The sequence below is a fragment of the Haematobia irritans genome, chromosome 2, assembly GCF_050003625.1.
Source record: "Haematobia irritans isolate KBUSLIRL chromosome 2, ASM5000362v1, whole genome shotgun sequence".
NCBI lineage: Eukaryota > Metazoa > Arthropoda > Insecta > Diptera > Muscidae > Haematobia > Haematobia irritans.
Genome location: NC_134398.1, coordinates 230,595,495 through 230,607,495, shown reverse-complemented (window position 1 = coordinate 230,607,495; position 12,001 = coordinate 230,595,495). Strand labels below are relative to the sequence as shown.

The following is a 12,001-nucleotide window of genomic DNA, read 5'->3' as shown; positions in this document are numbered from 1 at the left end:
AGAAAATTTTGTCAAAATTTTAATTCTATAGAATATATTGTCAAAATTTTATTTCTATAGAAAATTTTGTCAAAATTTTATTTATTTAGAAAATTTTGTAAAAATTTCATTTCTATAGAATATTTTGTCAAGATTTTATTTCTATAGAAAATTTTATCAAAATTTCATTTCTATCGAAAATTTTGTCAAGATTTTATTTCTATAGAAAATTTTGTCGAAATTTTATATATTTAGAAAATTTTGTTAAAATTTAATTTCTATCTATAATTTTTTCAAAATTTTATTTCTATAGAAAATTTTGTCAAAATTTTATTTCTATAAAAAATCTTGTTATTATTTTATTTCTATAAAAAATCTTGTTATTATTTTATTTCTATAGAAAATTTTGTCAAAATTTGATTTATTTAAAAATAAAAAAATAATTAGTTGGAGAGGTATAATTTTCAAAAATTCCACCAATCTGCCAAACAGTAAAAAATCTAAAATTTTCGATAAAATTCTACCAACTATGGCAACCGTGCTCAGTCGTCGAACAATATAATATGGTGTTTAGGATGATAATTTTCTGTAGATTTCTAGACTGTGCCATTGCCGTATACTTCAATCACTGTGCCATTAAATCTAGTGAAAATGGTAACTCTCTATATTCACTCAGTTGTGGGTCACTATGTCCTTACAACAACCGTCCTTCATTCTCTCCACTTTTACTCACTGCATTTGTAGACCAAGAGGACATTATGGAAAATACAGAAGAAATTGGTCACTGATGAAACCTTTTGATTTGTTGCATATTAAATGAAAATATGTTAGTTTAGTTGGCTTAGTCCACCATGCCACACCATCACCGGGTACTAGGAGGCGTTAGAATGTTAAACAAATAAAAGATGTCATAGGGATGAGATTGAATGACGAGTGGTGTCCCACGCTGTTGTCTATTATCTGATAAATTTCTAAATAAATGGGGAGTATACCAGTGAATGGAAACAAAAACAAAACCACAATACCAAAGGCCCTATGCATTTTATCTGAGATTTAGATTTTGTTCCACACTTCCAAATGCCAAAGCAGGGAAAGAGGGAGTTTGTTTTTTGCGTTTTTTTTTTGTAATTTTTCGTCGTATTTTGTAAATGTTTTCATGTCAAAATGATTTCAATCGCTCTAATATTGAACTTCGAATGCAAGTTTATGGAAGGACGGACAAATAGATGGATATGATGTGCGTGTGTGTGTTTGTAGGTAAGGGGGCATGGCATGTCCATTTGTATTTCATTGTAATTTGTTGAAATGAAATGTGAATTCTGACACATGTTGAGTGGCTGAATAAGTGGCTCAGCTTAGATTGCGATGTAAAAAATAAAACCTCAGTAAATTTTTATTCATGACTTTATTAATTCTGAAATGTTTACAATTTCAAAAAATTTTAATTGCAGACTTGATGACCATCTAATAGGAGCCCATCATTTTCGTAAAGACGAATTTCTATGTGAATTGTGTTCGAAGCGTTTCTGTCATCGGCCTGTATTGCTTAAGCATAGAGCTTTAGCCCATAATGAAATAAGGAAATATCCTTGTGAAAATTGTACCAAGGTAAGTTGAGATTATTTATTTTATTGAAAAAAAATTAAAAATTATCACCTATTTCCTTGAATATCATTTATGATGTTGTCGATCTCTTGATTCTTGTTTTGTGTTTTTTGTCGTTTCACTTCTTTGTTGAGGGCGATCAAATGCGATCTCTTGATTTTATGAAATAGATGATGGATTATGGTCTTAATAATGTTTATTTTGTTTGTTATTTTGATGGTGACCATGTCGCATTTTTCCCCTCCTCCCCACTATTATCTTCATAATGAAAAAGAGCTTCAATTGTCCATTGTTTTGAAAAGTAAGTGGATTGTCACGCCACTTCTTATACATAGACTTAGTTTGCTAAGAAGGACGGATGCCTAGACATTCGAAACATAGCTCAATAGTCCATATTTCAAAGAAGAAAAAAATGTGTGAAGATTGATCAACTTACAATTAAAAAAAACGATCTTTTCAAATCTGTCTCTTATTTCTATTCAACAACACAAATGCTGAGGTAATGTGACCCGTTCAATATAACTTTTGATTTCTAAAGTATATCTATCGTTATATAGCCTTTGGCTTTGAAATATTTATTTTTTTTTTCAGTTACTTCTTCTTCTTCTTGGGTTTTTTTCGTTGGGTATTGTTTTGCGAGTAGTTGATCTTCTTAGGAAACAGAGTCAAAGTTTTTGAAAGACAGTGGGTCTTGAAGGGATTTGCAAATGCATCATTAGGATACAAAAATCATTTTGGACATATCGATTTTTTTAAACAAAAAAAAGTCGAAGTCGATTTCTGTCCACCACCTTATAGGTTTTTTTTTTTTGTGAAAATTGTAACAAATCGACTAAAGGAATTTTTATGTAGGCCTTTGAAGATTAGGTTAGAAAGCCAGTTATTGCATGCTCACATTGACTATTCAGTTCATTGTGGCGAATTTCCCACTTTGAAAGAAGAAGATCCCTATAGCCCAATAATAAAGCTAGACCTCCATAGTACTGTGCAATGAAAAATCTCACAAGTATCCCGCTGTAAGCCGAATTTAACTCCGAACTCCGAAGAAGGCCTCCTTTAAGTATTCCACACATAATCGACATTTTCCCCACTAATGAATATCGTAAAAATGAAAATTTACATAAATAATACAACAACAAAAAATGAATATATTCCCGCCCCGCGTTGGGCGCCAAATTTTATAAAAAACACGAATAACTACCATCTGAATTTCGTAAAAATGAAAACTTACATTAATAGTAAAAATCAGTATTTTCCTGAAAACTTACATTAATAATAAAAATCAGTATTTTCCTGACCCACATTGGGCGCCAGATTTAATAATTCTATGAGCAATTTATTTTGCTTATATTAAATTGCACACCAGATGTCTACTATAATATAATCAAAAATCTAAAGTATCCATATTATTGTAGTCCTCTATAAGATGAGGAATTTATTTTCCATTTAAATCACCACTGTGCCCATTTATCTACGTCAATAAGTTGGACTATCAGGTTTTCTTTTCGATTATCCAAAAACCTTCCCTAATAACAAAAAGCCAAAAAAAAAAAACAGTAACAATTACAATTGTTGGAATGCATTAAAACAATTAAAGATTATTTGGAATTTAATGTTTGCCCGCCTGTCCGTCCGTCCATCTGCGAGGAATTTGATGCTTGCTACACTTAAAGTAGCCTAGCTTTGAGCTGACCATCGGCGCACGTTCACGGTAATTTGGGGAATAACAACGGTAACGATTAAGGCGTGGTCTTTCATTTGTAACATCCAAGGATGATGGTAGAGAAAGAATAAGAAAATGAGGGGGACAAAAGAGGAGATGTAAAAAGCTTTTCATAGCTGTAATTTATGACATTATTTGCTTGCACCTTAACTAAAGCAGAGGGCTGAGAGGGAGAAGTGAGGATAAATAATATCTGTCTGTCTGTCTGTCTGTCTGTCTGTCTGTCTGTCCATCATTATCATAATCTATGAAAAAGCATTTCCAATGCTATTTTCTCTTGTTGTGTGTTTCGGTTTTTGTTATTGTAAATTTCAACAAAGACTTAATGGATTTCGAACATCAAAGATAACCAAGTCAGTCAAAAAGTGTTATTGCTGTTACAGCCATCCACGATGATGCTGCTGATGATGATGAGGCTGATGGTGTTCGATTGTGGTTTTCTAATGCCATCTTATGATCATCCATCCATTCAGTCAGACCATCCTTGTTTTTTTTTGGGAAATAAAAAAAAACTCTAGCAACCTGACCTGATCACGACTATTGTATGATCAAGCATTGCCTACACCATCACATTGTCCAAAAGAATGCTTTGGCCAGAATGACTGAGTATGGATGGATGGACCCCGTTACAGTTACGCAGTCATTTGGTAGTGGCCACCAGTTCATCAATTTGGTGAAAATATGTCTGTAATGAATGTAATTGTTGTATGGCTTTGTAGTTTTTCTCTGGATCATCTATACGGTCAGCCTTCAGAGAAGAAGGCTTCATTTGTGGTCGTGATTATGCAGTTATCATGGCACTTTATGTGCATTTTCGTATCAAACAAAACACAAGAAGATATTCCTTGTGATTCTAAACTAAAAATCAAAGGAATTTCAAGATGATAATGATGAACGATCATTTGTAGACCAAAAGGTTATAATAGTTTGCTCTGGAATTGAGAATTTTGTGGAATTGCACATATTAGGTAAAATGATATGCATTTTTGCTGTTCTACTAATGAACACCGTTTATTGATTAAATGTTACAAAATCGGACCTTTTTTCTTTAATAAAAGCTATGGATTCTTAGAGGCTTTTACATGTTTCTTCGTTTGTTTTTTTTTCTTAAATCTGCAATAAAATCCTCAATGCTCCACTTTGGCGACCTTATCATCATTTGGTACTTCAAGTTTAAGCAAATAGCCAATCAAAAGAAAGCAAGCCGTCCATAGATTAAGATTACAGGAGCTCTGGGTCAAAACATCACAACAATATCAACAATGAAAAACCTTAATGAAACAAACGATATATCACCGAGTTTTAGCTATTGACCATCTCCATGAAGCTTTTACCATGACTCCTTTCATAGCTCGTACTTTCAACGACTATACAAACAATCCTTGGACACTTTTTGCTTAGTTAGCCAACTAACAAATGTCTTCAATATCAAGGTAATGATAGTTTCTCCCATTGGCCAATCAACAGTTAGCTAGTCGTTTTACAAAACACCCAAATTTTATGATCGTCATCATCGTCATTATCATCAGCAGAGCTATTATCATCTTGATCATCGCACTTTAGAAAAACGACAACCTTAAGCTGACAAGCAAAAAGCTTCAATTGTCTACATGGAAGAATTCAAGAATCATACACCCCCACGTTCCAACTTCTATGTCATTTCATTTCTTTGTATGAGGTTGGGGGGTGTCTGCTGGACCTCTTCAGCTTCATATAAAGTGAATTGTTGTTGTTGGTGTTATTTTGCCATTATGACTGGTGGTCAAATCTAATCCACTTAATGTGGTAATAGTGAACAGCACGAGCTATACACAATCATTCTTCATTTCTATTCAGCTGATTTTTTTCCCAAATTCATCGTTTGTTTTTTTGTTTCTTCTTTAGCTAGATTTTATTGTTCACTAGCAAAAGAGTCCAGTTGAGGAAAACAATTTGAATAATCTAACATTTGCCTTAAAGAAGATGAAGACAAAAACTTTTATCATTGTATGAAGTTTGAGTTTCATCCATGAAGGAGACTATAGATATGGTATGATCAGGATGGTAAAAAAAAACGGGATACAAGTTTCACAATGAGGGAGTAAAGAAGTAGTAAAAAAGAAGGAGTAAAAAAGAGCCCATGGTTTTGATGTGAATATCTTCTTGCCTATTAAGTTAAGAACCATATGTATAGAACTTTAATTGGCTTGTTCTTTTGGAGATCTGGCGATGGAGGCTTTTATTTCTTGTAGCTGTTCAACTTTTGCGAAACATTCATCAGTCATGCGCATTCCCAATAGCATTCTGATGACAGTAGTATGATGTTGGAGATCTCTAAAGTCTAAAGACATCTCACGGGAGCCACCGTGGTGCAATGGTTAGCATGCCCGCCTTGCATACACAAGGTCGTGGGTTTGATTCCTGCTTCGACCGAACAGCAAAAAGTTTTTCAGCGGTGGATTATCCCACCTCAGAAATGCTGGTGACATTTCTGAGGGTTTCAAAGCTTCTCTAAGTGGTTTCACTGCAATGTGGAACGCCGTTCGGACTCGGTTATAAAAAGGAGGTCCCTTGTCATTGAGCTTAACATGGAATCGGGCAGCACTCAGTGATAAGAGAGAAGTTCACCAATGTGGTATCACAATGGACTGAATAGTCTAAGTGAGCCTGATACATCGGGCTGCCACCTAACCTAACCTAAAGTCAAACAAACAGGTCCTTTAGAATATGTGTAAAATGTACTACATTGTCTTCTCTACTCATCTGAATTGATGGTACCTCTTTGAAAGATTCGAAGAAGTCTTTGGCCGAGGTATAAAAACAAAATAGTCCAAGCAGTCCATTAAGTTTGTCTGTATTGAAAATTGAGTAGTAAGTTTAGATCGAACAGTTTTTTTTTTGTGATTTATACCTTTTTATCTCTCTAAGTGGTTTCACCGCAAAGTGAATCTCCGTTCGGACTCGTCTATAAGAGGGAAGGGCCTTATCTCACTTGGTGACGTTAGGATGAAAAGAGGATCCAGGTTTCCAGGTGTCTGCCAGCCACCGGGGTTCAATGGTTAGCATGCCCGCCTTGCATATACACAATCGTGGGTTCAAACCCAATTTCGACCAAACACCAAAACAATTTTCAGCGGTGGATTATCCCCTCTCTGTACACCCAGAGAAGGAATATGATCACCTCAAACATGATTTAAGAGCAAAATGTTATTTTTGGGTGGTGACCATGTAACATGGTTTTCGCAACCATGTTATTTTCTCGAAAGTCATGATCTGATTTCGGAAAGACGAGAAAATAACATGTTACATGGTCACCATACAAAAATAACATTTTGCTCTTGAAACATGTTTGAGGTGATCATATTCCTTCTCTGCGTGTAATGTTGGTGACATTTTTGAGTGTTTCAAAGCCTCTCTAAGTGATTTCACCGCATTGTGGAACTCCGTTCGGACTCGTCTATAAGGAGGAGGTCCCTTGCAATTGAGCTACATATAGAATCGGGCAGCACTCAGTGATAAGAGAGAAGTTCTCCACTGTGGTATCACAATGGACGGAATAGTGTAAGTGAGCCTGAAATATCAAGCGGCAAACTGCCGCTTGATATTTCAGGCAATAGACGCAACACGTCATTAAGCGAATCGGTACCTATTTTACTATATTGTTACGAAGTATACAAATACCTTTCTCCCTGAAAATTTCTCGGCATTGCTAGGTTACACGATTGCTGAAGTGCCGGCATCTGAGATACAGCCATTGAACAATTCTTGGTTTAATTCCCAACTTTTTCGCCATTAGTTATTTGCTTGATTCATTGATTTTCCATTCTCCAAAGTATAACATAAAAGAACTTGTGAAGAACTTGCAAATTTTAACAAAGCACTTATATGTACAATTTGCTCAAAAATTTTATTCATTATAACAATTATTAAAAATTAACAAATTTGAATATCGAAAATGTTATTCTGCATTCTGCAAATTTCCCCAAGCTTTTCAGACCTCCCCTACTGATTACACAAAAGCTAATGGGTAGGGGATAGCATCAAATAGCAACGAAACTCTTGAATTTGATTTTTATGACAACATGATTAGGCAGACCAAATATCAAAAGGCTAAATCAACAATTTGTGTACCAGAAATTATCCATTTGCATGAGTGTATGTGTGGAAGCAATTGCGAGGGCAGACGTCTGAGATCAGATAGACAGACGAAAAAAGCCTCAAAGGCTTACACATCCAAAATAAAGGCGGATGATTTGACGTGCACGCTTTGGTACGGCGACAATTGTAACAATTGATGGCCAACAATTGTATGGATCACTCTTTTATTGTGGTGATCAATAATGGATGGCTGTGCTGCTCTCTCTCTGTCTCTTGCTCTCTCCCACATACACATTGGCTTGTCATTTGCGTAATCTTCAGGGCTTTTTTATTTTGTTACAAGTGACAATCGTTTTTACCGAATTATAACGAGCATAGACGATGACCAAAGCTTGTATTGATTTTGGGATTTAGATATGTGTTTGGTAGATCCGTTTAGGTCCACGTTAAGCGATTAACTCCACTCTGTATGTGTGTGTGTATGTGAACTCCCAGAAGTCAAGAGCCTAGCTAGGTGTGAGTTCCATCCATCTCAACAAGAAGTTCAGAGTGACTGCTGCGCATGCTCTTTGTGCCTAAATGGCGTTTGGCGCAGGGTATCCACGGACAAAAATGCTGGCGATTGTTTGTCCGTCTGAGTCAGAGTTTCATAGTCGGTCGGTGTTGCTGTCATGATTGATTGATTCGCTTTTCGTTTTCATTTGGTTTTGCTTAGGCTAGGCTTGTAGCAGTAGCATTAACAATACCAACATCTCAATGGCTTGCTGGCTTGTCCTCTAAAAGGTACCTCTTTTACATATCACACAAATGCGTGCACATACAAACTCGCAGTCTGAGATCTTTTCGTTGTTGTTGTTGGTGGTGGTGGTGGTGGTCAGTGGGACCCCCAAAAGGGTTTGTCATACGGTAGCTACAATGAAAAAGCCTAGGCCTGTTTCTTGACTGATTGTTTGTGGCTACAATCGATCGACTGATCGATCTATCGTTTGGTTGTTGCTTCTTTTCAGACAAAAAACAAAAAGAGATTGATTTTGGCTTTTAAACTTTCAAAGCGTTAACGGATTTTTTCATCATTTTGCTTAAGCCCGTGCGCACACACAACCACACACAGCAGGGCCCACCCATACCTTGATATTCAGCAGACAATTGAAGTGGTAACATTATCTAATTCTCTTATTTTTTATTTGTCGATCTTCTCGATCATTTGCAGGTATTTTGTGATCCATCGAATCTACAGCGTCATATTCGTGCCCACCACATTGGTGCCAGAAGTCACGCTTGTCCCGAGTGCGGCAAAACATTTGCTACTTCATCAGGCCTGAAGCAACATACGCATATACACTCCTCCGTCAAACCATTCCAGTGTGAGGTCTGCTTCAAAGCATACACCCAGTTCTCGAATTTGTGTCGGCACAAACGCATGCACGCCGATTGTCGCATGCAGATCAAGTGCAACAAGTGTGGCCAGAGTTTTAGCACAGTGACCTCGCTGTCAAAACATAAGCGTTTCTGTGATTCGACCAACGTCCCACCCCCAATAGTATTGTCACCGAGTTTGTCCAGCCACGGCCATCCGGCTTTGCATCATACCCAGCCGCAGTCGCAAACATCGGCCCAGGGACGAAACAACGCCAGCATAAACGGATCGGTTAACGGAGTTCCACAGTTTCCCAACAATATGGCAACACCGCCCAACCCTTTTTCGCTCTTCATGCGTTCAACCTATTTCCCAGCATTTCCACCGGCCATGGCCTATGGCCTACAGGGTATGTTCCCCCAGCCGCCCGCTGTACAGGCCCCCACTTTCCCGCTTATGTTTCCCAAGCCAAATGTGGATCTAAGATTACCGCATCAGATGCGATCTCCAGTCTCATCCTCAGCATCTCAACACCATGCGGCGGCAAATCAAAACAGATTAAACTCACTCTCACCCAATTCACCCAAGGATCAATCCCTCAATTCCATGGCTGGCCATGAGACTTTCGGTTTAACGCTGCCGAAACCAGAGGAAAGTCCTCGCATTAAAATGGAAAATAAAATTTTGCGTAACTCATCCGTGGAACGCTCACCATCATCGGCCAGCGGTAATATGAAGGGTCTGAAGAAAGAATTGAAACATTACAGCTCCGATGAAGAATCCAATTCAGTAGTGGAACTGAAAACCGAACCCAAAGAAGAGGAGGATGCAAAGCTACAGCATGAGAAAAATACTAACAGCGATGTGGAAGCCGAGGAAGAGGAAAACGTCTCACGGCACAATGATGAAGATAAGGTAAGATGAAATTGTTATTGAAGAGAAATTATTAAGGAGTTAAGATGTAGAGAATTTTGGCAATTTAATGGAAATTAGTTTTAGTAAAAAAAAAATCGTAGGATATATAAAAGCTGCATTTTATAGGGAAATAAAATCGTATGATCCAAAGTGAGGTATGATATGTACCCGACGGTGTCTCATAGTGTTAACGTTTTAAGTAAATTTATATGGTAAATAAAATTTTTATCGATTTTATTGATCTGTAGTAGAAGTCCATTTAGTGTACGAAAATAATTTTCTTATATTTTGCAATATTCTTATTTAATTTATTTATAATTATACCGTGGCATTTTATTTCCAACATTTGCCTCAATAATTTTTATGTATAATTTTTCGAAAACAGCTTATAGTTAGGCTTTCATTATTTTCAAGAAACAAATGTTTTTCGTTTTGGACCTAAAATAAATTTCCATTAAAAAAATACGTACTGAGAGAAAAAGTTTCGTTATATTAACGAAATGTGTCATTAAAAGTGAGCCAATGAAACAAATTCATTAATACAACGAAATTTTTCGTTATTATAACGAGTTGTGTGTTAATCAACGCAACGTTTCGTACTATTAACGAATATTTTCATTGTATTAATGCAAATTTTTCGTTAATTTCAATTTTAATGCGATTTTCTTTGTGTGTGAAGTTCATTTATTTGACTCCACTTTTTATTAAAACTTTTGTAAAATCTTTTTTATTTTCCCATTCGATTTCTCTAATTTTCCATACATTTTTCCAAAAAAAAAAAAAACAAATTTTTGCAGAAATCCATTGACATTGTGTCCGTATCGCCTCGTCATGAACCAGAAGTTAAAACCTCATCCACAGAATTGCCTTTGGATTTGAGTTTGTCACGCAAACGTCCCTCAACAGACTCACACGATAGTCATGAAGAAAGCAGCCACAAGTCTTTAACGGCTCATCAAAATAGCATCCCTAGCTCACGAGGCGAGAGTCCAATTGCTATAACCGAAGATCTAAGCAATGCCGAAAGTTATGAACCACCCAAAAAGAAACATTCATTTCAACCAACCTTCAATAGTACCAGCAGTCGGACACCTACAGCCTCACCGGGACCCACACCATCACCCTCACCACCTAGCAATGGAAATACAAGTGGTGCCAGCGAAACTGGTCCCACTGCAGCCATGCCACCCACATGCCCTAGGCCCATACACCCAATGCTCCTGGATGAACTCTATCGCACACATGCATTGGAATCGGCATTTCAACGGCCATTCCCTTTTTTAGGACTAATGGGCGAGCGGCCGGCCTTTGATGCCAATGCATTGCGCGCTAGAGGAGAACCATTTCCACCCGAGCCCATTTTCAGGGAGGCCTTAAGGGGTCTTTCATCGGGTGTTATGGCTGCCGCCCATCATCATCAATCTGGAAAACTGAAGGATCGCTATACATGTAAATTCTGTGGCAAAGTATTTCCCCGATCGGCAAATCTGACACGCCACCTAAGAACGCATACAGGGGAGCAACCCTACACTTGTAAATATTGTGATCGTGCCTTCAGCATATCCTCGAATCTACAGAGGCATGTTCGCAATATCCACAATAAGGAGAGGCCATTCCGTTGTCATCTCTGTGATCGTTGTTTTGGTCAACAAACGAATCTCGATCGCCATCTAAAGAAGCACGAGGCTGAATCCACAGGATTGGCCATCAGCGATTCACCCTCTTCGAATGAGGCTGACCGGGACGATTCGTATTTCGATGAGATCCGTAATTTCATGGATCGTGTAACATATAATGAGGATCTGTATACGCCCACGAGTATGGGTAATGGGGAGAATGATACCGACTACAATGGCAGTGATGGTGAGAATGATTTGTCTGTCCACTCAAGGCCATCATCGGTCGATCTCAATGTTGGGGATAATAAAACAGCATCACCATCGCCAGCAATCCATAAATCAGATGCAATCGCCGCAGTGGAGGAAGATCAATAGATAATCCAATGAGTTTCAACTGCAGAATAGAGGAAGTCATAGCCAATCGAATGCTTATGATTAATAGCCACCTGATGCTGAACTTGAAAAGAAAAAAAACAAAAACGCACACTCCCACTCCAGTTGATGGAATTGTAAATTCTAATCGATTTCAATTGATCTGACATTAGCATTAGGATCATTAATAATAATAAGGAAAATTTTTGCGTGAGTGTATAATTGTAGAATGCTGTGAGGCAATGATATGCTTTGTATATGGGTTACTCCATACAAGAAAATTTGTTAAGAAATGTGAAAAAAAACTTTTAGACCCATATGCTCTAGTGAAGTATATGGATCCTTCTATAGTTA

At 37.2% G+C, this 12,001-nt stretch overlaps 1 protein-coding gene across 2 annotated transcripts in view; it reads left to right on the top strand.

Annotated features, from left to right (window-relative positions):
• ham (hamlet) overlaps positions 1-11,756 on the top strand; it is a 114,167-nt gene extending 102,411 nt beyond the window's left edge. For both annotated transcript variants that reach the window (XM_075297805.1, XM_075297806.1), the window contains exons 6-8: positions 1,431-1,587; positions 8,595-9,656; positions 10,454-11,756. In XM_075297805.1, the coding sequence (XP_075153920.1) occupies positions 1,431-1,587; positions 8,595-9,656; positions 10,454-11,650 (2,416 nt within the window). In that variant the 3' untranslated portion in view covers positions 11,651-11,756. The remainder of the gene's footprint in view (positions 1-1,430; positions 1,588-8,594; positions 9,657-10,453) is intronic.
• Positions 11,757-12,001: the final 245 nt, after the last annotated feature.